The sequence below is a fragment of the Candoia aspera genome, chromosome 2 (assembly GCF_035149785.1).
Source record: "Candoia aspera isolate rCanAsp1 chromosome 2, rCanAsp1.hap2, whole genome shotgun sequence".
In the NCBI taxonomy this organism is placed as follows: Eukaryota; Metazoa; Chordata; class Lepidosauria; order Squamata; family Boidae; genus Candoia; species Candoia aspera.
This window is the reverse complement of record NC_086154.1, coordinates 259,321,523-259,348,762: the sequence shown is the minus strand read 5'-3', so window position 1 is coordinate 259,348,762 and position 27,240 is coordinate 259,321,523. Positions and strand designations below refer to the sequence as shown.

At 40.6% G+C, this 27,240-nt stretch overlaps 1 protein-coding gene across 2 annotated transcripts in view; it reads left to right on the top strand.

The window, feature by feature from the left end:
- PIK3C3 (phosphatidylinositol 3-kinase catalytic subunit type 3) overlaps positions 1-27,240 on the top strand; it is a 93,096-nt gene that overhangs the window by 17,944 nt on the left and 47,912 nt on the right. For both annotated transcript variants that reach the window (XR_010067371.1, XM_063295875.1), the window contains exons 9-21: positions 2,696-2,788; positions 5,127-5,312; positions 5,598-5,752; positions 7,409-7,499; positions 9,256-9,323; positions 11,210-11,315; positions 12,451-12,567; positions 14,486-14,617; positions 19,124-19,252; positions 20,453-20,522; positions 20,940-21,004; positions 22,536-22,620; positions 25,203-25,277. Coding sequence is in view for 1 of the 2 variants with exons in the window: in XM_063295875.1 (XP_063151945.1) it covers positions 2,696-2,788; positions 5,127-5,312; positions 5,598-5,752; positions 7,409-7,499; positions 9,256-9,323; positions 11,210-11,315; positions 12,451-12,567; positions 14,486-14,617; positions 19,124-19,252; positions 20,453-20,522; positions 20,940-21,004; positions 22,536-22,620; positions 25,203-25,277 (1,372 nt within the window). In the remaining variant the exon portion in view is untranslated. The remainder of the gene's footprint in view (positions 1-2,695; positions 2,789-5,126; positions 5,313-5,597; positions 5,753-7,408; positions 7,500-9,255; positions 9,324-11,209; positions 11,316-12,450; positions 12,568-14,485; positions 14,618-19,123; positions 19,253-20,452; positions 20,523-20,939; positions 21,005-22,535; positions 22,621-25,202; positions 25,278-27,240) is intronic.

Genomic DNA, 27,240 nt, shown 5'->3' with positions numbered 1-27,240 from the left:
CCGACAGGAAGCTCTGGCGTGGGCTGGTCCGTGAAGTCACGAAGAGTCGGAAGCGACTAAACAAATAAACAACAACAACAACAACATTTAGTCCACTCTTTCGAATACACTAGGACCAGATTCAAACATCACACCATTTTATGCCTTGTGCTAACCATAGTTTCCATAGAATCTAAACTAAGGTTTGAACTTCCAAATGACACAGATGAGCCAGGATTAGAACTGTTTGCCTGTTTCTATTTTTCCACCCTTTCATAGAACCCCTCCCCAAATTCAGTGACAAGAAGGATTATAATCAAGGTTTCTTAGTTCATTATAGAAATCCAGAGTTGGCAAAAACAGAATAGAATAGAATAGAATAGAATAGAATAGAATAGAATAGAATAGAATAGAATAATAGAGTAGAATAGAATAGAGTAGAGTAGAATAGAATAGAATAGAATAGAATAGAATAGAATAATAGAGTAAATAGAATAGAATAGAATAGAATAGAATAGAATAGAATAGAATAGAATAGAATAATAGAGTAGAATAGAAGAATAGAATAGAATAGAATAGAATAGAATAGAATAGAATAGAATAGAATAGAATAGAATAGAATAATAGAGTAGAATAGAATAGAATAGAATAGAATAGAGTAGAGTAGAGTAGAGTAGAATAGAATAGAATAGAATAGAATAATAGAGTAGAGTAGAATAGAATAGAATAGAATAGAATAGAATAGAATAGAATAATAGAGTAGAATAGAAGAATAGAATAGAATAGAATAGAATAGAGTAGAATAGAATAGAATAGAATAGAATAGAGTAGAGTAGAATAGAATAGAATAGAATAGAATAGAATAGAATAATAGAGTAGAATAGAATAGAATAGAATAGAGTAGAGTAGAGTAGAGTAGAATAGAATAGAATAGAATAGAATAGAATAGAATAGAATAATAGAGTAGAGTAGAATAGAATAGAATAGAATAATAGAGTAGAATAGAAGAATAGAATAGAATAGAATAGAGTAGAATAGAATAGAATAGAGTAGAGTAGAGTAGAGTAGAATAGAATAGAATAGAATAGAATAGAATAGTAGAGTAGAGTAGAGTAGAGTAGAATAGAATAGAATAGAATAGAATAGAATAATAGAGTAGAATAGAAGAATAGAATAGAATAGAATAGAATAGAATAGAATAGAATAGAATAGAATAGAATAGAATAGAATAGAATAGAATAGAATAGAATAGAATAGAATAGCTTTATTGGCCAAGTATGATGAGACATACAAGGAATTTGACTTCAGTGCAAGAGCTCTCAATATGTTTACATAACGTCAAAAATAAACAATAGTAAAGTAATAACGTTATTTACTAAAACTATACAATCAACAGTTTGCTAGTTACAGATCAGATATGGATGTATTTCTACATCAATCTAAACCAGGTTTTTGTTTTAACCATAGCTTGTCAGTTATATGTATTTTTTTAAACAGTTCCTGGTTTGTATGTTTTCATTTTCTTTGCAAGAAGTAGGCAGAGTACAAACACATCAGGAATAATGCAAGATTGTGGCTTGAGACATAATGCTAAGTTATGATTTGATCTGAGACTTGAAAACAAAAGAAATGGTTTCAGATGTGATCTTGTTGGCAAACGTAAGCCATGCTTTCTTTCTTGGAATGGGTTTGCACATCAGACAAAGCCAGAAGTTAACAAGTTACATAATGAGTTTGCATATTATGTAAATTAGGACATAGACTACATATGATGTGTAACTCTTATACAGAGTTGTTATTTCAGCTTATCCAAATGGGTTCTGGTTCATAGATGCCATTAAGTGATGGTTTGCTTAATTATAGTTTGCTAAATAAATCACAATTGGTTATGTTTATATAACATGTTAAGGGACAGGTCCTACACATTCTGCTGTAAATCGCATCACAAAACTTCATTTCTACGGCCAAAGATTTCTGTCCGTGTGTGTGTTTAAATAAAGGGCAAAATATATGCTTTATTTTTGTTTGTTTGTTTTATCTGTTCAGTTGTGTCCGATTCTCAGAGACTGCCTGGACAAATCCCTCCAGTTTTCTTGGCAAGGTTTTTTGGAAGTGGTTTGCCATTGCCTCCTTTCTAGGGATGAGAGAGAGTGACTGGCCCAGGGACACCCAGCTGGCTTTTTGTCTAATGCGGAACTAGAACTCACAGCCTCCTGGTTTCTAGCCTGATGCCTTAACCACTACACCAACCTGGCTCTATGCTTTAATTCGGTGTCCCACATCTGGTTTGCAAAAATCTGGATGATCACTAGGCAGAAAGCTAGGCTGCCATCTAGGGGTTGTTAGGAGTTTTGCAACCCAAATATTGTGTGCCAACTTTCATCCTTCTCCGAACACTCTAGAATAGGCTGAAAAAATTGGGTCTCCCTACTCCAGAGTCTCCTGCAATCCCCATGGAATAGAAATGTGGCTCTCACTGCCAACTGTTTCCTTAGCCAGTTAGCAAACTCAGTTTTGATAATACACTAAAGCAGAACCCACCCAATCACATTATAGCTTAATTCTCATTAATTCACAATTCTGCTTGGTATCTCAGATATTTAGGCAGGAGAGCAGGGAATGTTTTTGCAACTTTGTGGGAGATATTTTCATGTATCTTCTGGGTGTGAAAAGGAAGCAGTCCATACATACTCGTTTTTGTTTTGTTTTGTTTTAGATCATTGTGAGTTACCCACCTACAAAGCAACTAACTTATGAAGAACAGGATCTGGTGTGGAAGTTTCGATACTATCTTACCCACCAGGAAAAGGTATGCATGCAAGCTTCAACTGTTATCATGCTCTGCCTTTTTCTTGACTTAGAACTGCAGTCATTCCTAATTTGACTGGGCGCCATGATTCCTAACATTTCCAGAGCCATCACGGCCAGGTCGCAGGGGAATTCTGGGAATTACATTAGAGTGGGTGTAGGATGAGCAGTTTGAGAAGGCTGATTGACACATCTGCTTTTTAAACTCATAAATGGGCAGCGCTCATTCTTTTTTGCTTTTCTTTGGGTTTGAATTTTAATTTTGTGGAACGGTCTGCTATTCTGTCGCTCCAGGAAATGCGAGAGCAATATATATATCAATATATATATATATATATCAATATATATATATATCAATATCAATATATATATATATCAATATATATATCAATATATATCAATATATATATATATCAATATATATATATATATATATATATATATATATATATATATATATAAATATTTTAGATTTATTTATATTTCAAATTTCATCACCACCCATCTCACTCAAAGAGTGACCCTGGGCGGTTTACAATAAAAGTGGAATAAATGAAGATTAAAATACAATAAAAACAAGATTCGTAAATAAGAATAGAACTATAAAATCCAAGGTAGAAATGTTAAGAAGTTCTTAAGTTAAATTCATTAAATTCATTTGTTTTTATTCTATTGATTGACTAAGAGCATGACATTCTAGCATGATGGAACTAGATCTGAATTGCAGAAATTTTGGCCACCTCTAGGTGGCAGGAAGAGATTTTTGTAATCTTTCTCTGTAGTTATCTTCCCTGCAATAGACAGACCTTCCTGCCTTCCTGCCTTCCTGCCTTCCTTCCATTTTGCCTTTTCTGACCTTCCTTTTTCTCTGGCGTTAGCAGGAGGATTAATAGCTCAGGTCCTTTTTGGTTTCCATCCCTTTACTCTGCAGCCTCCCTGGCCGCTTCTGTTTCCATTCTGCAAAAGTCCAATGGAAGGAGTTCCCCTTCCCTTGGAATTTAGTTGAAGGCTGGAAGCCAGGGAAGCTGCAATCTCTGCAGAGAGGGTCAGCCAAGGAAAGCAAAGGGCATTTGTGCACCGACCCCTTGTCCATCTTGTCACTAAATCAACGCAAGAACGTAGCGTTTCCTCCCCCAAGAAACGTCACTGACATTCTCTTCTCCTTTGAAAGAAATTTCAACAGCAGCTCCTCTTTCATCAATCAGAGTGAGAATGGAGAAGCAAACACAGCTCCTTTTTCCTTTTGAGATAATCAGGCTTTAGATTTCAAGGCAGCTTTGCAGAAAACAGAGGCCCCCCAGGCACGACCCAATATTTAAACAAGGCTTTCCCCCAAACAGAGCTGAAGTATGTCTGCTTTAGAAGCAGAGGACCAAGATTTGATGTTATTCAGTCAATCCATCACCCTATTATTAATTTAGCAATGACACTGAGGACAGGGACAACATCCCAGTTTTGCTTTGTGAGAGAAAGAAGAACTTAAACCCTTTGTTACTCTTGTAGTTCTGAACCAAGTCGGAGTTCCTTGAGATTTTTTTAAAAAAAGACTTAAAAAAAAATCCCAGTAACAATAGAGATTACTCATTGCGTGAAATACTAATGAATATGTATTTCTTCATTTAAAATATTTATCTGCCCTTCATCATGCATTGCATCCCCTGAGAATGGGCAAAATTAAAAATGCATTTGAATGCAACAAACAACACCCATAAAATGCAGCAAAATGTGATCCAAACAGCCATTATTCTCATAGCATCCTTAATGAGCTGGATTGCACCATTGTTGAACTCTCAACTAATCCTAGTGAATGAGAATCATATACAGGTGATCCTTGCTTAACGACCACTCATTCAATGACCATTCAAACTTATGGTGTTGAACGAGTGGTACTTACGACTGATCCTCATACTTAATGTCAGTCTTAGAGTCCTCATGATCACATGATTGCCATTCGCAACCTTCTTTGCTGGTTTCCTACAAGCAAAGCCAATGGGGAAGGCAGCAGGAGGTCGCAAATTGCAACCAAGCAACGTCCTTGCTTAATGACCCGCAGTCATTCACTTAATGACAGCAACCAGAAGTGCCGGAATTTCCATCACAAAGTGGTATGGTCACATGATGTTGTGCTTTATGACTGTGTCACTTAGTGACAGAAATTCCGGTCCCAGTTACCGTCATTATGTGAGGACTACCTGTAACTTGTGGTAAGATCAGCCCATGGTTTCTTTTGAGAGACTGTTCCCGAGAAGAGACTCCATTGAAAAAACACCCTGTTCTTGCTTGATGCCACATCTAAGTTGGAGAAAGAGATGTCACAGGTTTCTGGCTTTTGATCCCAGGCATTGACCAAATTCTTGAAGTGTGTCAACTGGTATCTTCCTCAAGAAGCAAAGCAAGCTCTGGAGCTCTTGGGCAAATGGAAGCCAATGGATGTAGAGGACTCCCTGGAGCTTCTGTCCTCACAGTTCACCAATCCAACAGTGCGCCGCTATGCTGTGGCCAGGTTGCAGCAAGCTGATGACGAGGTACAACCCCCCTTTATCTGTGCTTGAGAGGGATATAAGGAACTGCCTCTCTTATGTTTTAAAGCATGGACATGCAACTCTATTCAATTTAGAGGGGATGATGATGATGATGATGATGATGATGATGATTGCTATTAATATTGTTATTATGAGATAGTTCCCCTACCAGGCTGCTTTCTCTTTTCGCCTTCCCCTTCCTTGACCCCAACCCTTTCTATCCTCTTCCTCATTGGAAAATTCCACTTCCCAAACAAAATTTGCCTGCTTCCCATTTTTCCTCCCTAGGATCTACTGATGTATCTACTGCAGCTTGTCCAGGCTCTGAAATATGAAAATTTTGATGATATCAAGAGTGGGTTAGAGCCCACAAAAAAGGAAACTCAAGGACCAGTGTCAGAGAATATGGCCACATCTGGAACGAATGCTTCTGAAATAGACAGGTAGGTGAAAGGTTTGCTGAACATGAAGCATTATAGCAGGTTTAGCTGGTTATCCTCAAGTCTCTCCTTGCTAAAAAGCTTGCTTGTAAAAGAAATATTTGAGCCCATGGTGTTTAATAAAAACTGATCTACCACAATATGAAATTATTAGGCAATTACGCACCTCTACCGTTTTGGTATTCATATTTGAAGTCACAGCTTTAAACCTACTTTAGTAGGAAGTGACATCCATTAAACCCAGCGGGACACCGGTATGCATGTTTACTTCTGAATAAATGTGCTTACAGTTGCGTATTGTGCAGGGGGAAAAAACACTCCTCAGGATGCAAATGAATGAAAGGTTAACTGCAAAATAATAAGAGGCATCACATTGCAGAAAATAATTCTTGCCAGCAAAGGAGATTATTAGACTTTTCTGCCTGATGGTGGCTATTGATTTCACATTTTTAAAAACAATTCATTATTGAAGATGCATGCATGTTTGTATAGGAAAGTGGAGATAATTGCTATGAATATACTGCAAGATCACAAAAATGGGGAGGGGAGGAAGAGAAGGAAATTCATGAATATGTTAGCATTTTTTAAACATTATACATCTAGACAGAAAAAAGGCTTAATTTGTTTCCTTTGCTTGCCATGGGAGTTTATAAATAATCAATCAATCAATCAACCAATCCTCTGACCAATACTGTTGTAGATTGGGTGATAGGTAATGCTCAAGATGGGCTATGACTCCACCTACTTTTTCAGTAAGAAAAGTTCCTATTTTTCTTTAAGGCAGAAAATCTCCCATTTTACCCTGAACTCAAAACTTAATGCAATTTATTTTGAACATAGAACGCTCAAAGGAGTTATTCTGATTTGGGGATGTTTTATTCACTCCCAAAAACTCTGCCAGAAGAACCAAGGATTTGACTGAAGATTGAGTGACCCTATCAGAATTGCATGCATCATTTTTTTGTCTTTTCATTTTTCATTTATTACTGAATTATAACAAACAGAAGAATAATCCATGACAGTAAATAAGGAACCACAGATATTAAAATGATTAAAATAAACTAAAGGAAAGGAGAGAAAAAGAAGGAACTTTCGAAAAAGAAAATCCATATATCATCAATATAAAATTAATTCAGTCCTTAAACATTATTAGATCTAGACTATATAGAGACATATTGTTCTTTCTTCTCAATTGTAGAATATAAGACATTTAAAAAATTGATAAAGATTGAATTATCTTGAATCTATTCTTTAACAACAAGAGTATAAATTTCTTTCCCACTATGTAAAATAATTGCCTTTGTTGAGCCTCAGACATAATAGAGCCAGTGTTCTTCATAAAATGCCAAATTCCCATATTTTACATTTACTGTACATCTTGAACTACTATGTTTTATCATTCAAGACTATGTTAATGTGAGTTATAACTTGAAACCAAAATGGAGCCATGACCAGACATGACCAAATCATATGTGTCAGAGCCCTCAATGTTCTTGCAATGCCAACACAAGAACTCTATTTTAAGATACTCTTTGAAGACTCCAGTAAAAATGAAATAATATTTTCTGATGAATTAAATTCATTTCTTAAAGCATGGATCCACTGGTTTTCCAGAATATAGTGCATCAAATACTTCTCTCTGCTCTATTCTTTTCTCAGTTCGCAGATCATCACGAGTCCTCTGCCCCTCATTTCATCCCCACTACCAACAGCAAAAGCAAAAGAATCGGTTGACAATGAAAATCTTGAGGTGAGCAAAGTATCAAGAGCTGAGGTAACCTGTCAGAGAATGAGCTTTTGAGGTGGGAAAAGTCTCTGTGTTCTTGCCTCCAGTGTGGTTGCCTAGAATTGTCCCCATAATTAAGGGGGGCATAATAATATTGTGCCTCTTCTTAGAGGGTCTATGAAAAACCTGCCTGGGGTAGAGCTCATCTATGGTGGGTCAACCTCCAGTGGTTGACAATTTTAAGTCTTCTCTTCCAACAAGCACATACATGAAAGGTATTTCATCTCCCCTCCTATTTCTTCTTAAGCTCCTTATCATCTTTCCCCAGAAACTTTAAGGATTGGATGCCCCTATGAAGAACGTTGGTGGCATAAAACAACCAGGAGAGAAAATGAAAGCCCATATTCAGAATGGGTCAGTTAAGCCACAGGCTTAGACATTTAGCTTCTCTTCCTTTCTTAGCAAGCTTTACTTCAGCATTGCCTTCATTGTGTATCAATTCTGACATTGCTGATGTTCAGTGCTTTGTACATTGCAAAAAGTAAAAGGACGGTTCCTGGTCCAATGGAATCATTTTCTGTTTTAAGTGCCTGTATTATAAGTTTTCTATTACCTTTCCTGTGCTACTTCTTCATCTGTGTTATTGTTTTATTAGAGTTTCCTCCAAGGGCATCTTCAGATGGGGGCCAAAGGAGTCAAGTTGGCAGCAATGATGCTTGATCAAAGCCCCACCCCTTTTTTTAAGATTAGTAAGAGATGGGTCTTGGTTTTTTGATGTCCCCTGTGGATGTCCCTTCCCCCTTCCCACCTTTAAAAGTACTTTTAAAGTAAAAGTAACCATGGTTTAAAGTAACCGTGGAATCCGTTCAGAAAACTTTGATTATAGAAGTTATAAGTATATAGATATATTATGCTTATATTATAGCTATTCAGGTTGTTATAAATTGTTGTTATTGTTATGATTTAACTATGCAAGAGCTCTGTCAGGAGTTAGCGGAAAAAAATCTGACATAAATTCAGTTTTAAATGCTTAAGTTGACTTAGATAGTAGGCCATGGATGAAAAGGGAGGCATGCCAAAGTTTTTCCAAGGAAAAAGTGGATTCTTAGGGAATTTTTGAGGGATAATTCAAGGCATGAAGATGCAGAAGGGGTTAGCTTGTGGTTGGGATCAGCCAGTTTTTCAGGTCCAGACAAAACACCTCAATGGTGTGTGAAATTTTAAAATGGTTGGTTTTGGAAGAGAAGGAACACGACAAGATTCGGGATTGTGGTGGGTGCCCTGGTGCCCCTCTTGGTTTGAAGGATATATGTGTGTGTGTATGTATCAAAAAAAGTCAAAATGATGGCCAGAATCATACACTCGAAACCTGCCCCCACTTTTTTTTTTTTTTTACCAGCATTGCATGTGCGATTGATTTGATTGCAGAAACATGGCCACCATCTTAATTTCTTTTGTTTTCCTGGCCGGCTGCTTGGTTTAGGGAGGAAAGCAAAAACCTTAGTTTCCTGGTGCATGTTTGAAAAAACACTTTTCTTGCCATGGTGAAAGAAGTCAGTGGAGTCCATTTGAGGACAGTGAATACAGATCCACATGTTGCAGACCTGTGGCACTAAGCCATCACTTGGACCACTCATGTATGCAGTTTCCATCCACTCCAATTTATTTTGCTTACTGGAGGGTTAGGATGTAATGAGGAAAGCATAAAGCAGCTGTCAGACATGCGTCCAATCTTAATCTCTGGAATTCCTGACATTTTTAAAACCTCTTTTATTTTCAGCAAGACCTTTGCACATTCTTAATATCAAGAGCATGCAAGAATTCCACACTGGCAAACTATTTGTACTGGTAAGTATGGCCTTCTAAGCTTCTGAACTACTCAGATGTGAAAAGTGTCCCAGGTGCAATCTTAATACACTAAGAAAGACACACTTCATGGATATTAATCAGTTGTATGTTCTGGTAGGCAGAAGTAGGAAATGATTATGAATGATGACAAACCATGACACCTGAGGATTTCATTTTGTAATCCAAGCTATTGTTTCCTCTGCGGTGGGAAGAAAATAATGTTGAAAAGTCATACCTTCAGCCCAGCTGGGGGCGATGCTGACTTGGCTCATAGACTGAACAAAATCAAGTAATTTGTTGGTTGGTTTGGAATGTTGTATCAGCCTGGCGAATTCTGGTTTATTCAGTTGGAAAAAAAGGAATGAACTAACTATGGGTTAATGCAATGTATAATCTAGCTACAAGTTTGGTTCACATGTAGAGTGTGAATATAAGTGTGTCTGGAAATGGGGCCAAGCATGTTCACCTGACTGCATAGTTATTAGTATCAGTATCTATATTCATTTATTTATACACTGCTAAATCAGTTCACACTCACAGCAGTATGCAAAACAATTGACAAAAACATTTGTAATAGTGAAAAAGTCCACAACAGAACAAGCAATAAATAATAAAAGTTGCAACTTTACAAGAATAAATAATAATAATACTATATTCAGAAATAAATGAAACAAAATCATAACAAAGCCAACTGAAATAATATCAACAAAATGATAACACCACCACAATAATAATAATTCATTAAATCAATATTAGTAATACGAAATGGGTGAAAACAAACTATTCAACCAAATGCTCTTTGGGAAACCTCCATTTTCAATGGCTTCCCGAATGTTAGAAACAATGGAGTAAGTCTTAGTTCTAAGGGGAGGCTATTTCATAATAATTCTCCCCACATTGAGCTGGGGGAGTTCTTCTCATGTTCTGTTGAAGATGAATGGAACTTTCATCCTGAGGGGGCTTAATATATCACTCTTCAAATTCGCAAAGAGTTATAATTTCATTCAAACATGCATAGCTTCCTGCACAAATCAGAAGTCTTGAGATTGAAGAACAGAAGGAGGAGGAGGAGGAGGAGGAAGGAAGGAAGGAGGGGACTGCAAAACCATTTCTCTTCTTCTTTATGGTTGTCATCACAGGTTCTCTGGGAAATGTGAAAAGGGCCAGTGTGACAAAGAGGATCAAATATTTGACTCAATCTTCTGTTCAGGTCTTCTGACCTTCTGACTTACCCGGGGCTTTGCTTCCATTTAGCAATATCTGCTAAGCGATCTCATACAATACAGCAAATCTCAATTTGCTGTGCAGGTAGCATGAGAAAACTTTTATGTTAACAGAAGCACCTGAAGGAATCCATGTTTTGTTTTTTTAAAAAAAAGAATAAGCACATTCTGTATAGATTGCAAGGTGATGCTGTTATATTGATTCTAGTGTGAAATAATGGATGTTTTCCAGTTATACATACACATAGGCGCAAAACATGATTTGTATTTACCAAAAATGACAGTGGGGTGGATCAGCTCTAATTCAAATCATCAATTTGATTTAGACCTTGAAGTCAACGTTAGTGAACAGTCTGAATCACTTTTCAAAATCGATTCTATGTGTTGAATTGGGTTGATTCAATATTCTGAACCAATCTGAGAAAAAGCAGGTGATTTATTTGACTTCGTTTCAGAAGGTCAATTCCAAGCCAGTCAAATCTGAATAAAAGCTTTGCCCAGCTTATTCTAAGTAAATACATCCATTTTGTTCCTATGATACAACATGCAGAAGGACAGGCCCTAGTCTTGTACATGTCACCTTCTTTCACAAAACTGTGGTCCTTTGCAGCGCATTCTCCACCAGTCATCTCAGTTTTAGCTTCTTGTTGTCTTCCATGAAAGGTACGTGATTGTCGAATGCGAAGATCGAGACACTCAGCAGAGGGACCCCAGGACTCATGAAATGTACCTGAATGTCATGCGTAGGTTTAGTCAAGCCCTCTTAAAGGTGAGAATTTTTTTTTTCTGTTGTGCAATAGGGACATTAGAAGAACTGCAGGCAAGGGTCAGTGTGGGAGCAGAAGAACATCAGCAAGTCTGAGATCTGAGTGTCTTCTGATCATACAATTGGAAGTGTGCTATGTTTTAACTCAATAGTGTATATTTTAGTGTTTGTATGTGGGACAACATGCATGCATACACACACACACAGATACAGAAGAGAGCAAAGTCTAAATAATTATCATCATCACCAGCAAGGAAGACAAGTAGCTACTTTTGACTCACCTGCATCTGAGTGACTAGTCCAATAATATCTTGAAACTTGGTCTCTTGAATCCAGATATGTTTCTTCAACATTGCTTAAATTATTTAAAACATTGATTTTTAGCCAACCTATAGGGCATCTGCTTATATTAGTAACACTTAAGCCTTGTAGTCCTTAAATTCTTTTAGCATCCTGAATCATGAAATGTGAAATGGTTGCAACGTTATTAATAATGGAGGTATGCCCATTTTTTTTTTAATTTGTATGTAGCTCTGCTACACACAAATCTCCTCTGAATATGAGGATCTATGCAGAGATGAAGTCACACCTGCCTATGCAAGAAAAATCTGCCTGTTTTACTCCCTTCTAAGATTTGACATGTTAAGCCATGCCAGCTGAAAGTCTCTTTGCAAAGCATGAGGAGTAGAGTCTTTTTTTTTTTTTTAAGATGTCTTAGTTTAGCATCTTCTCTTCCATGTTGATGGAAGCAAAATTATCTTTGTTTGGAATTCTTCAGAGATGAGCAGTCTTTCATTTGTCATGGCTCTGGACTTCTTTCCTGTTCCACCCCCCACCCCCACCCCAGTGCAAACTGGCTTATGTCACAGAAGTGTTCACTTTTAGAATGATTGTTGTTGGCAAAGCTGTAAGAAAGCCAAAAGGTCAGTCAACCATCTACTTGCTGAAGGCAGCTTTGATTGCATTTTATATTGGGGGAAAGTGGAGGTGGGAGGAACAGGAAAGAAACACTTCTGTGGAATGCATGTCACAGTTTACTTTCTACTCAGAAAAGAGATTGCTAAAAGCCAAGAGAACTGCAGTGGAAAGAAATAATGTTTTTTGTTTGTTTGTTTGTTTTGTCTCCTGATTTACCCAGGGAGATAAGTCAGTCCGGGTGATGCGTTCCTTGCTGGCCGCCCAACAGACCTTTGTGGATCGGTTGGTCCACCTAATGAAAGCAGTGCAGCGTGAAAGTGGGAATCGGAAAAAAAAAGTAAGGATGTTCAGAGTGGACACTTTCAAACGCAAGCCGATTCCTGCTTTGGATGAGTTTGAGCTTGCTTGGTGGAGTTCAACTTTGCAGCTCAATATGCGTCGACCTGACTAGGTAGATCAGTCAGGAAACACAACCAGATGAGCCAATTCTACTTTATTGTAAAGCTACATTAACAGAATCTTGCAAGTCTGAAAGTACTTCTCTCCCCCCGTCCCCTTTACAGCCCAAAAACTCTTAATCACATTCCTGCTCGGGGTTCAGCTGCCTTTTATCTGCCGTTCCCTTGGCTGCATCTCTTTGACCTGCCTGCCAAGGTCATTCCCACAGACCATTACGATATGTGAAGGAAGGAGGTGGACTGCTCATTTGCATGCCCAAGGCACAAACATTGCAGCCATTGTAACAGAGGCCATAGCTGGCAGATACATTAGCGTTAATAGTGTGAGGTAAAGGTTTCCCTTGACATTAAGTCCAGTCCTGTCCGACTCTAGGAGGCGGTGCTCATCTCCGTTTCAAAGCCGAAGAGCCGGCATTTGTCCATAGACACTTCCGTGGTCGTGTGGCCGGCATGACTAAACAGAACGCCGTTACCTGCCCGCGGAAGTGGTACCTATTAATCTACTCACATTTGCATGTTTTCGAACTGCTAGGTTGGCAGGAGCTGGGACTAGCAACGGGAGCTCACCCCATCATGCGGATTCGAACCGCCGACCTTCCGATCGGCAAGCTCAGCAGCTCAGCGGTTTAACCTGCAGTGCCACCGTATCCCCGCATTAATAGTGTGAACTACTACTCTATGCTCTGCATGTTTTCTTTTATGAAGACCCAAACAAATTTACATCTAAGTCCACATCCAGGCATTGGTGGCTAATAAAGGGATATGAGGTTAATAGGGTGAAGTAATGCATAATTAGCTTGCAGTAGGCTCCTTATTCTTGTTGACAGGTAAAACAGGGATGTGCAAAGTGTTCTAAGCTCAAAATTGCTGTTTCAAAAGTTTCAAGCTCAAAAACTCACACTCAGCATTCTGTCCCTTTATTCTGAGCTCAGAATAAAATAAGGCATCTTGTTTCCTGCTGTTAGGAACTTCAGACAAGCCTCTTGCTCCCTCAGTTTTTGTTTTGGATCCAGAAAAGTAAGTGGGATGATAGTCCATCTGAGTTCTACCTATCACCCAACCAATAGAAAAAAATAGCCAAGGGGATTATTTTAAAAACAAAATTCTTCATTTTGTCAGCTTAGCTGTGCTTTTATTGTTTGCTATAGGGGTTAATTTGAGGGGGGGAAATGCATGCTTGGCTAATTCATTTGGAGGTTGAGTGGTAGTCAGTACTCAACATGGACTACCATCTTGCCTCCTATTATGACAAATAGGAGAAAAGTTTTACTTCAATTTCCCATTGTTCCTGGTGGCAGAATGCGCAATATGTTTCAAATTTATTATATTGAAACTTTGTTTTGAGTGCAGATCTTTTAAAAATAATTGCATTGTGCATATTATATACAAAAATACAAAAAAGATAAAGCCAAGTACAAGGAAAAAGACTGATAAACAGTAGCAAACAGAATGAAAAAGCAAGAAAAAGACAGAAACCAAAGTTATAAACAATCTAAGCATATCACCTGTATATCAAATACTGAGCACCGTATGAACATTTCCAATTGAAAAATGAACGAGACTCTGTTGTAAAATATTGTGAAATCTGTGCCAAAGGGAAACATGTTGCATCTTTTTTGGCTTGGTAGAAAACATTCCCTTTTCAAAAATGGATCAATTGCACCTCTCCTGAATTCAGTCCTTAATATCTAGAAGAATACCACTAAGTCACCTGAATTGCATGTTCCTGTAGTTGATGCTGTTGAGCTTTAAACTTATTTGCATGTAATGTATTGTCCCTTTTGCTTTCTCTTCTAGAATGAGAGATTACAGGCTCTTCTGGCAGACAATGAGAAGATGAATTTATCAGATATTGAGCCTATTCCTCTGCCTCTCGAACCCCAAGTGAAAATTAGAGGAATAATCCCTGAGAAAGCGACTCTGTTCAAGGTAACAGCACAAACCTGTCTTGCAATCAGTGGGATTTGTGGGATGTAAACATACCAAACACTGCAGGGGATTTTTGGAAACTTGTGTGCCATCTCTTTTGGAAAGTATCGTTCAGCAAAGCAAAGTAGCAAGTTAACACTGTAAGGAGTGACATTCGTTTCTCGCTGTGAGGCCAACATCAGGATTTTTAAAAAGTTTTTCAAGCAGGCGAATGCATGCATATGCATAAACCCAGTCATAGCATGTGTGTATGTGCACACCTTGCTGATGACTCCTGGCAACTGCCTGGACAAATCTCTGCAGTTTTCTTGGCAAGATTTTAGAGGTGGTTTGCCATTTCCTCCTTTCCAGGCCTGAGAGAGAGTGATCAACCCAAAGTCGTCATACCTCTGGTGGGACTAGAACTCACGGTCTCCCGGTTTCTAGTCTGATACCTTAACCGCTACACCAAACTGGCTCTCTCGAGTTATAGTCCCTCTGGTGGGAGGAGATAGCCAGTGACAAAATTTATAAACAAACAAACAAACAAATAAAATTATAGTACATAGTACTACAGTCATAGTCATCTCTTATTCAACCATGGTTTATTGAACAAGCCACAGTAGTCTGATTATCTGTTTGATTTATTTATATTTATGTTGCCCAAGGTGCACCACGAGGAGGCTAGTCTACATTGCACTGAGTTGGGCTGAGAGAGAGGGACTGGCCCAAGGTCACCCAGCTGGCTTTCATGCCTAAGGCAGGACTAGAACTCTCCTACCATGCCTGATTGGCTCTTGGGCTGAGAGAGAGGGACTGGCCCAAGGTCACCCAGCTGGCTTTCATGCCTAGGGTGGGACTAGAACTCTCCAGCTATGCCTGATCGGATCTTGGGCGGAGAGAGAGGGAGTGGCCCAAGGTCACCCAGCCAGCTTTTGTGCCTAAGGCAGGACTAGAACTCACAGTCTCCTGGTTTCTAGCCCAGCACCTTAACCACTAGACCAAACTGGCTCTAAATTCACAGCTAAATAGTCTACACATCTGGCTGCTGGACCTCACAAGGATTTCCCAGCAAGAAAAAGCAGCACGAACACCGAACTGCTATGCCATATGATAAAATATTTATATATTTATATGTATATGTATATATTTACAATTTCTTTATTTGCGTTCCACCTTTCTTCTTAGTTTGAGCACATAAGTGATTGAATGAAGGGTACCAAAAACATTCTAGTATAGGAATGAAAAAGAAGACAAAACCTAATTAGCAATTAGAAGTCTGGCTTATTTCCTAAAGGAAGGGGGTTCAGACACAACTTCCAAAGGAGGATGTCCCACAACCTGGAAGCAGATCAGAAGAACCTTTCTTGCAAACTATAATACGTAGGAAGGTTTGTTTCCTAGAAATGGTTAAGTCCAAGATGAATAGCACTTCAAATGTCAGTCCTTAAACTGGGCCCAATAAGAAGCTAGCAACCAGTGCAAATCTTTTACCATAAGCTTCTTACAATCAGCTGCCCAGTTGTTGCATTTTACAACAGTAGTAACTTCTGGACAGTCTTCAAGGGTACCTCCAAGTAGAGTGTGTTTCAGTAGCCAAGACAGGTCTCCAAATCTGCCTTGTTTCCAAAGGACAATGCCTGAGTACACTCAGCCACACCCAAACAGACCACATACTGTACATTTTTGTGTAAATACATAAATAAGTAAATACAGGTAGTCCTTGCTTAGCAACCACAACTGGGACCAACAACTCTGTTGCTAAGCAAAACATCACAGGACCACAACGGACTTCCCATTCGATCATAAAGCGAGTCACCGTGGGTCATTAAGCAAGACATCACATGACCACGGCTTGTGATTTTACGACCATCTCCATTGACTCTGCTTGTTGGAAGCTGGTTGTGAAGCGTGCAAATGATGATCACATGACCATGGAGACGCTGCAGTGGTCATAAATTCAAGGACCGGTTGTGAATTTACTTTTTCAATGCCGTTGTAACTTTGGTCACTAATCAGGGCAGTCATTAAGCGAGGACTACCTGTAAAACCTCTCTGAAAACTCCCTTTCACCTTGTTCTTAGATCACCACTCATCTCTGAAGTTGTGTTTACCTCACACAGGTCTAGACCGTTGCACCTTTCCTGCTGTGCAATCCAATAATGCTATCTTCTGACCCTAGTCCAAGCCACTGGGCAGGGAAGAACACCACTGCCTGCCTGTAATGGTTGCCTATTCTAAAACACCATCAGACTCATAAGTAGGAATTCAAAGATACTGATTTATTAAAGAATAGTATGCAGGATCACAGAGAAAGCTGAGAATGATGAAAGCGCGCCAAATGCAAACTAAAAACCCTCGGTGCAAATGAAATCCCTCCCCCCATAGAATCTTCTCAAGTTCACAATCCCAGGTGCTCCTAACGGCTTCTGATGGTCTGCGGGAAAAGGCCTTGAACAGAGAACATAACCCAAACACGTTCCATTGTCCTGATTTCACATACAGAGCTTGGTACAAGGTCTCACAGCAGCTCCCTCCCAAACAGAAGCGCGTGTCAGCGCCATGGTATGGGAAACGTTACGATGTATAAACTACATTGAATCAGTGGACATGACACTGCCTCCCACAGTTGCCACGAGGTCCCACTGGGTCCCTCACACCTTCACCTAGGAAGAAACTCATTGTAATTGGCTGAAAACCCAACTAAGCTTCATTTCCATTCTTTTTCTGCTGCGATACAGCTTGGCAGCTTTTGCAGGTGTTCCAGAGCTAACAGTGGGGAATGCTAGCATCTCAGTTCCTTCTGTGATTTTTCCTCGTGCCTTGTTTGTGCCCTATTTTTTTTAATGCCTGATGCTCAGCCGCATTTGCCTTTTCCAACCTGGTGTCCTCCAGATCTTTTGGGAATACTAGTTAGAGATGGAGTCCCAAGGAGAGAAAGAGGCTGAAAAACCTGGAACTGCAGCGGGATCTGGTCAACAGAGGAAAAAGGGTTTTCTGCTTTTACATTCATTGCTCGAAAGGAAGAGAGATCGAGGACTGGGTCATGTAAAACTGATAAATACATTTATTTGTAGAGGCTAATTGATTTTTTTTTTCCTCTTCCTGTTCTTTTTATGAGAGACGAATTGCCAGCTAAACAAATTAGGCCTTTTCAGAAAGGGCACTTTAAATAGAATTGCCATCTAAGTTAATTAGGGAGGAGAGCTAATTGCTTTAAAGTTATCTTCCCCTGAGTGGGTCCCCCCCCCCAGTTAAGAAAAATGGCTCTGCCTCCCCCCCACCCTTTTCCGTTCAATTCCAATTACATTATTGTGCCCTTTTAAGTAGCATTGAGATGTTTGAAGGCAGATGCAGAAGACAAAATGACTGGATTTTTTCCCCATTATATAGAAGATACAGATGATATTCCCCATAACAGGGCTGAAACTTTGCCTGCCAATTGTATTGGCTCAGATTTCCAACTGAAGGTTTCTTCCCACAAGTCATCTTGGGGGTGGCCAGTATGATAGATCTCTCCCAAACAAACAAGATCTGCACTGCTTGGATTTTATATTGTATATCTATTTTATCTTTTTTACTGATTGATTTATATGGTGATTTATATGTTTTAATTGTGATTTTATTGTAAACCGCCCAGAGTCCCCTTTTCGGGAGAGATGGGCGGTGATAGAAATTTGAAAAGTAAATACATAAAATAAAATAAAATAAACTCCCCTTCTGTTGTGAGAGTTGAGCATTCCTTGGATTTGGGGGAAAAAATCAGTTATGTTTTCCTGTATCTTTCCTTCAGAAATGGGTCTGCAAAAAGAACATCTTTCTCTCGCTTGGAATGATGAACTGCTCCACCAGGCCTAAACAAAGGCATTCTGCATTTTTAGCGGCCCAAGGAGTAACTGGACGTTTTTGCATGGCTGACAAGGAGTTTGAACCTTGTGAATAAAGCCTGTAACACATGTTAATTTATTTGATTTCTTACAATAATTTCTGTGCTGCCTACTCAGCAGGCTGTGTGATGCGCCCCCTTTCTCAAAGCCCATCAGTTTTTCTGAGCCTTCTACTGGTTGAAAAGATATAAAGACATAAAGATTAACTCAAAGATCAATAACTTTTTGCATGGCCAAGCGTGATTCACACATACCCACACACCACACACCTCTTACAAGATCACCAAATTTCACAGAACACCAACGTTCCCGCTTTAAGTCTTGTGAGATTTTGACCTTCTTGTCTGGAACCCATCATGAGATCTCTGATGGGGACATCCCAATGCCTTGAGATCCAGATTTCTTGAAGCCTCTGTGAGAAACAAAATATAGGGCCGAGATGGCCCATGGTCTGATCCAACAGGGCTGTTCTTTTGTTCTCATGCTTTAGAATGTTTTCATTTATTTATTTTTGAAGTGTACGTTTTTATTTGCAGACTCCTATATCCTGGGAAAGAAATCATCCCGTGTTTCTTCAAACAGAAGTTACTCCTTATACGATTGAGCATTCTGATTTCTTCTTTTCTCATTCCCTGATCAGAGTGCCCTCATGCCAGCTCAGCTGTTCTTCAGGACCGAAGATGGGGATAAATACCCTGTAATATTCAAACACGGGGATGACTTACGTCAAGATCAACTCATTCTCCAGATCATTTCATTGATGGACAAGGTGACATTTTGCAATGTAGTTATTTAGCCCTCTGAAACCCAAGTGGTTCCAGAGCAGACTAAAGGAAAAAGTCTGTTAAATGTTTAACAGCGATTGGAAAGGACTGAATCCCATCCAGAACAAGTATTAAAGCCCATGGCAAAGGTTAAAGAAGTTAATTAAATGGAGTCAGCTAAATATAAACAGTAGAGAAGGCGACAGAGCAGTAATAGTAGGTGATCCACTTGGAAATTGAGGGCTTGGAAAAATAATTAGTAGCCAAGAGAAAAGAAAAATGAGTAAATACAGAAATTGAAGAGAAATTTATTTATAAGCCGGTGCTTCAACTGGCAAAAGATAAGACTTTTGTGAACCCAGATCAACTTCTAGTGATTGCAGAGACAAGGTCATGTTGTTTTCTGGGCAATCATATGGAAGTGGCCTTCTTTCAGGATGTTTTTTAGGATTTCTCAGTTTCAGCCTACAGCCCTGGGGTTATCTGGTGTTTAATCCAAGGACTAACCAGCCCTGCTTAACTTTTGGGGAACTGTGGTTTTGGGACAGCTTAGGAAAAAACTCCCTTGAATCCAGTTCATCTTCTGGTGACTTCATGGTCATGTCCATGTTGTTTCTTGGCAACATCAGGGATGTGTCTTGCATCCCAGTCTAGTTTATAGCCCTGGTATTCCTGATAGTTTGCCATCCATGTACTCATCAGATCTCATCTTGTTTAGCTTTGGTCTACTAGATTCTGCCACCTAGGTGGGCCTTTCCATTAATCAGCAATTTTTTTAAAAGAAAGGTGTCTGTGTTGTAAGACAGTAAGAGACATTATATGCTACAGATTTCTTGAAAGGGAGGGAGTTCAGATATACACAGAGTGGAGACTCCCATCTGTTGGTCTGGGATGCTTTCATTGGATCCCTCCACCAAGCAGTGAGTTGTTCTAGAGCCGTGTTTCTCAACCTTGGCCACTGGAAGATGTGTGGACTTCAACTCCCAGAATTCCCCAGTCACCAGTGAATTCTGGGAGTTGAAGTCCGCACATCTTAAAGCATCCTTTCCACTTCTAGAATTCTATGTGAAGAATAAAGACAGGACAATGTTTTGCTTTTGAAATTACATCTACTCAGCTTTTCATGGTAGCCATTTCATTATCCTTGAGCAAAAGCAGACTGTTTCTGACAAATTTCTCACCCTGGTCACCACTTTTACCTATAGCTCTTACGCAAAGAGAACCTGGATTTGAAGCTGACTCCCTACAAAGTGTTGGCTACCAGCACAAAGCATGGTAAGGCTGTTTCCGCTTCTACCTCCCTCTACTCCCCTCCTCCCCAACTTGCAGGAGTAAAAAGGTATTTACAAAGTTCTCATTCTCAAAGAGTCCATGCACCCAACGTGGAAAAAAAAAACCTTGATCCGGGTTCAAACACATGCATTCTGCTTTGTCTGTTCCCTGCTTTATCTGCAAAGCATATTCCCATTCAGTTTTTCAGTTCCAGTCAGTTTTTCAGTAATTCCACTTCTTTTTTTAGAATACCAACAGGTCTTTTTTATCTATAGTATTGTCTTCTCCCCACTTTGCAAAAATATGTTTCTATGCCTCTCCTCCCAATATGAGCCTTCAATGCAACAAGGCTGGGGGACAGGGGGAACTTGAGATGCTCCTGAGCTGTGAGTCTTAGGTTTTTAATTTCTGTTTCCCCAGGTTTCATGCAGTTCATCCAGTCGGTACCAGTGGCAGAGGTTCTCGCTACTGAGGAAAGCATCCAGGTTTGTGTCCTGATTTGGCCAGGGTTGCGGATGGAGAGCTTGGTTGGTCCAGCCTCCCCTGATTCTGGCATGAATCTACTGTAGGTGACAATGTCCAAAGCCTTTAAAGGGGATGGAGATATATCAAATAGAAGAGGGATTTGGAAATGAAAGAACATTTAAAGAGTCTTTTCTGGACCATGAATGTGAAACAAACTACACATTACTCTCTTTTAACTTACCTCCCCAAACTGATCTTAGGGAGTATGATTCATTTAAATGTTCTATTTCTAGACATGTGCTTTCTTTCTCCACTAGGTGGCAGCAAGAAAGCAGCCTTGGTTACTCTCAGAAAGCTAAACAGGGTCAGACTAGGTTGTTATTTGGATGAGGGACCACCTTGTGATGTCTAGGGTGTAGGGTAGACTGGGAAGCTGAAAAACATCCCAAAATAAGGTGGTGGCAAGCCAATTCCTTATTGTTGCCAAGAAAAAGGTATGGGCAAGTTCATGAAATCACCAGAGTTCAAGCTACCCTTGGAAGAGGCCTAATTTTTTCACCTTTTTAAATCTTTCAAATCTCTTGCTGAATTCACATCCTCAGAAAACTCATGGTTTGGGTTAACCCCACCGGCATTCCACTCTCATTCTAAACAGTAACAGACAGTGATTTCCATATGGTGATGGTAGTTGTAGTCCTATACACCCAGACATCATCAAGATGGGTGGAAAAGGGGTGATCTGATTGGTCACTGCTACTGAAGTTCTTATTTTTTGTTCCCCAAAACTAAGTCATAGAGGGCATGACTTTTCCCAACTGATATTAGTTGTATTAATGAAGCAGAATTTTCCGCTTTGGAGACGAACATTGTAAGAGCTCCTTTTTAAAAACCAAACGCTTATCCAGAGAGGCCATAATTCAGAAGTCTTCTTGCCTACTTTATCATATTTTGGGCCGACTCATGGCTGGACTTGCAGCTGTGAACCTGAAGGCTCTTTCCCCTTCTCGTCAATAAAAAACATTAATGTGCGTTTTGCAATTCACTTCTTGTATCTTTATTCAGCATTGCTTTGAATTGCTAATGCTGTTTAAATTTTGCAACCCAGGCACAACAGAGAATATATCTGCATTTGGAAGCATTTCACATTCCCTGTAATTATGCACTAGCTCAGCACCTGAAATTCAAGAGGATGGGGCTCACTTAGAGGAAGAGTGGCCCCGGTGTATCTGTAAAAGGAGTGATTTTAAATCTTTCCTTTGCACTATTTTGGAAGCAAGCTAAGCATTGCAATGTAATACTAAAGGGAATAGATGTAATTGGCTTGGGTGTTCATTGCTTAAGTTGATCCATTTATATGTATAGATCTATGGCGCGTTCACCGCTGAGTCTTGAAGCCTTTTTAAGCGTTCCTATATGCATATGAATGAAGAGGAAGAGATCTGCAGCATTAGCACGCAGTGATGGATTTTCTCCTAGATCCTGTTCGCAGCCCATCCTGGGGATTCATTTTGTGCTGGGCAAAGAAATAAACCTTTTATCTTGCTTTTGCAGAACTTCTTCCGGAAATACGCGCCGAGCGAAACGGGGCCCCACGGAATAAGTGCAGAAGTTATGGACACGTATGTGAAAAGCTGCGGTAAGCAGTGGTGCATCGTTTCGTGCATCTGTCTGCAGTTCAGAAGACCTGAAAGTAACCGCCTGTGATTTGTGCAGGGGGTTGCTAAACACCTTGCTCTGCAGCATTCGTGGGCCGGATGGGGCCATTGAGACTTCTGAGACTCTGTGGGCCATGCAGCACAGTTGCAAAGCTGTCTTAATTGAGGAGCCAAAGGAGTTTGTTCTCGGCTTGTTCTCATCCAGAACTTTCCAGGAAACCTGGTCAGCCTCGGCGTTTCTTCATCACTGGACTGAAGGTTTTAAATTTGGACTGGGGAGCCCCACAGTCATGTCCCACTCAATTGCCGGTTGACTTTAGATCTGTCATTCTCACAGGGTTATTGTGCTTGAGGGAGTGAAATCCGGAGAGATTTCCATGCGTCTTTTTTTTCCCAACGTGGCACTGAGTTGGGATGCTTGTATGGAGTGGCTGCTGTTGTTTGGAGGATTTTAGTATGTTGTGGATGGTTGGAGGTCTAATGTTTTGGACTGGTTGGTGGAAGAGTCTTCTAGGGTCATTTCCTGACCAGACCAGGCTGGATTGACCCTCTGTCTGGCCTGCCTGGGCCTTTTGGCAGCTTGGGACAGAATTGTGCAAGGCACCCAGTGCTCACTCCCTTACCTGGGTTGTGGCTTGGACAATTGGCTTTGGGGAACTGGAGCCGGCAGTGGTGGCAGCTGGACTGTTGGATTGCCAGATGCACTGATCAGCTGCTTTGTGCTGGATGTGTCCCATGTGTTTTGCAGCACATGGGGATGTGGCAGTGGGAAGGAGGCCGTCGCTGTTGATGATGACGGATGAAGCCCTCTATCAGCTTGCAGAGGGGATGTGTACTTTGCAGCGAGGATGAAGGTGCTATAGGGCTGCAGATGAGGGGTCCCTTTTCCTTCCATCGTGGTTGTGCGGAGGTGGGGGATTTTGCTGTGATGGAGGCAGGGCTGGGTCAGGCCTGTTGCAGCTGCCTGGGCCCTGCGGCTGCAATTTGTATCCCCCCACGTGGTTGGGTAGCCATCTTGCCTCCTTCCTGGTCAGGAGCTGAGAGGTATCTTGTAACAGCCATTTTCATGTGGGCTGTTTTCAAGTGGAAGTAACGTGGAACTCAGGAGGACTCTGACTTGGAGACTTTGGATTAGGGAACCATACTAGTCATTGAGTAGGAAAGACAGCGAGTTGTGGATTGTGATTCTGCTTATCTTCCCATAGCTGAGAGCTGGGGAGGGGGGGAGCTTTGGATCACTGGGACTGTGGTTATCTGGGTGCCTAACCAGTCTAGTGAAAGGGGACTGGCTGAAGACATTGGGTGGTGGTATATGGTGGTGAATTGGGTCCCTGATTAGCTGGAGGTGCTGAGTGCTCTGCAGAAGTGCGTCTGGGTTTAGGGGGGCCCTGGTGGGTTGATTGTTGGTTGTGTGAGTAAGATGGGGTGGGTGGGCTTAGACATGGACCTTTATGGACAGGGAAAGGGGGAAGGCTCTGAAGGGATGGGAGCAGGCTATAATATCCCAGTAGTGATGGGTAGGAGGAGATATGATGGGAGACAGGGGGCGGACTGTTCATGGGAACCGTGCCACAGGTATACTGTTCCTGTGGCAAGTTCCAGCCCCTCGAGCTCATTCCTGGGCTCCAGATGGCAGACCTTCAAGGGCCTCAGTTGTTAGCTGCAGGTGACAGCCTTTGTGCACTTTCAGGTTGGGCGCCAGTGGCACCTATTCCTGGACCAGGAGGCTCTGCTCAGTCACCCATGCCCTTGTGACCTCCCGTTTGGACTATTGCAACACGCTCTACATGGGGCTGCCCTTGAAGAGCATTCAGAAGCTTCAGCTGGTGCATGCAACTGTACCAGTAGTAAATGGTGTCGGATATTCAACACATGTAACACCACTACTTTGTGAACTGCATGGGTTGCCAGTGTGTTTCCAGGTGCAGTTCAAGGTGCTGGTTGTCACCTTTAAAGCCCTTCATGGATTGGGACCGGGTTTCCTGAGGGACTGTCTTCTCCCAGTTGTTTCTACCTGTCTAATTTGGTCCAGCAGGATGGGCAAGCTCCGGGTCTCATCGGCCAAGGAATGCTGCCTGCGGGGACCAGGAGACGTGCCATTTCTGCTGTAGCACCTACTCTCTGGAACATCCTCCTTCCTGAGATTAGGACGGCCCTGACCCTTTCGGCTTTTTGGAAAGCGTTGAAGACCTGGCTTTGTGCCCGGGCCTGGGGCCCCGAGTGTGCGAAGGGCCCAGTTTCCTGGTTAAATTAACATCTACTGTTATGATTTTTTCTTGGCTGCTATATATATTTATTTTTTGTAATGTGTATGTATTTTTTTTAATTGATTTTATGATTGTTCGCTGCCCAGAGTCACTTGTTTAAGATGGGCCGCCATAGAAATTGAATGAATGAATGAATGAATGAATAAATAAATATCATCTTTCCTTGCAATAAAGAGAAGAATAATTGAAACAGGTTTCTGAATATAAGAATCATCTTGCTTCAGTTTGGTTTTGATCTTCAGTGGAAGGAACAATGACAGGGAATGATGCTAATTTTGCTTTTTTTTAATTTTCAGCTGGATATTGTGTGATCACATATATACTAGGAGTTGGGGATAGACATCTGGATAACCTTTTGCTCACCAAGACAGGTAAAAAAAAATGCTTTTTCCTATTGTGGCATCTTCCCTGTGTAATCAAATTATGTCCTCTTTGTGGCTGTGTGTCTTTGTGTGTGAGTGTAAGACTTGTTAAAGCAATTTTAACACTGTTATAAAATACCATGAAACAATTGGAGCCACACCGTGTAAAAGATAGCTAAGGACTGGGAGTAGAAGGCAGAATTAACAAGGCATAACTTGTAGATTTAACAGTCCTAGTAATTTAATAAGATGGGATGATTGTAGCATTCAGCAAACAACTATTTGCAGTGCCTTTACATTTTGTTAAATGCGTTATTATGTCATTATTTATTAATTCATTTTACACAATTTCCATGCCACCCCCGTTGTGTGATCCAGGGTACAGTTAAAACACACGAAACGCATAATTGCAATCCAAGGATGAAATTAATAAGTAAGCTCAGCTGATCCAGTGCAACAAAAGCAGTGGGTTACAATCCTAAAAAAGAGAGTTGTTGTAAAGGTAGTTGAGGGGGAAGGTATCCTGGTCTTGGAGATCAGGAGATGATTCCATGGGGCTGTGGTGGCAACAGAGGAGGCCTGTATCCCGGTCCCGATCCCTTTAGTTTCAGGAGAGGTGGGAACATATAGCATATCTTGCCAACTGAGACGTATAAGACAGCCATGTTCTACCTGCAGCAGATGGTCCAGGACCCAAGTGTGACGGTCCCAGTACCAGGATCTAAACTTAGAAATTCTGTAGACAGTCCATCAGGAAGCTTAAAGAATTCTTTATGAAAAATCCAACTAACATAGGATGGTGTCAAAGCTCTGAGTGAGGATTTTGGCACCAAGCATTCAAAGTGATTCTTTTTCCTCTGACCTCATCCCCCACCCCTTCTCCCTGTTGTGATGACTCCCTATCTGGGAGCATGACACCTGTCTTGTCAGCAAGTCCTTTCTCACTCCTGACTTTCCCCCTCCTAGCTTGTTAGTCTGTTGGGATGATTAAGAGCCCCAGGTGTCTTATCAGCAGCCGTCCTTGCTCTCACGACTGAAGGAATGTCTATGAAGGCAGCACAGATTTACCTTCTTTCAGCTTATGCGTGTAGCAGGCTGATACGTGCATTAATGCTTAATGGCAGGCGAGCAAAGTGAAGGGAGCTTTACACCAAGCCCATTCTACTGAAGATGAACAGTGAGGCTGAGGGTTAGTGTGCTGATGAATATAATTTTTAAAAAAATCACTGCCAACACTCATTAGCTTAAACTGAACAACTGGCCAGCCCACCAGGAATGGGACCACCCATGCGCTTGTTCTGGACCAGGTATGAAAAATAGGGTTGAACTTTGAGCTGAGCTCTCCTTATCTCAGAACTTCCTGGTTGTGTTCACACAGCACGCAAAACTGGATCAGTCACAAACTGAGGGGCGGCATTTGAACAGTGTGTCAAAACTGTGCTTAGTTTTAACACTGTTTTCTTTGGGTGGGTCTAACCCATTGGGTTAATTGATGGCCCGGCGTGTTCTTTAAGCCCAGCGAATGGGTTAATTAAGGAACCAGATTAAATGCATTATGCAAACAGAATCATCGTGCCAAGGCGATAAACACGTGTTCCAGGCAACTGGTGCCAGCAGTTTGAAACAAAAAACATTTGCAGTGACAATTTGATCACTGCCGTTAAGTCATCCAAGCCAACTTTTTTAAGACGTTGGCAGATGGGCAAAAGAAAATAAACCTCCTAAAAGGATTTATAATAAAGCTGGCATCATTTCCAATCTGCCTAATTTGTTCTTTATAAAATAACATAGCTAATTGGCACTTGACAGACTCTTTTACACACACACACGCACACACACACACCCATCCTGTTTCAAGATCTGTTAATTATATGCCTGGGTTGTAGACAAATGTAGTAGCTATTATGCACTCGACTGCATTCAAAATACAGTGCATGTTTAATAAGCATTTATTAGTGGTAGTTAATTAGAT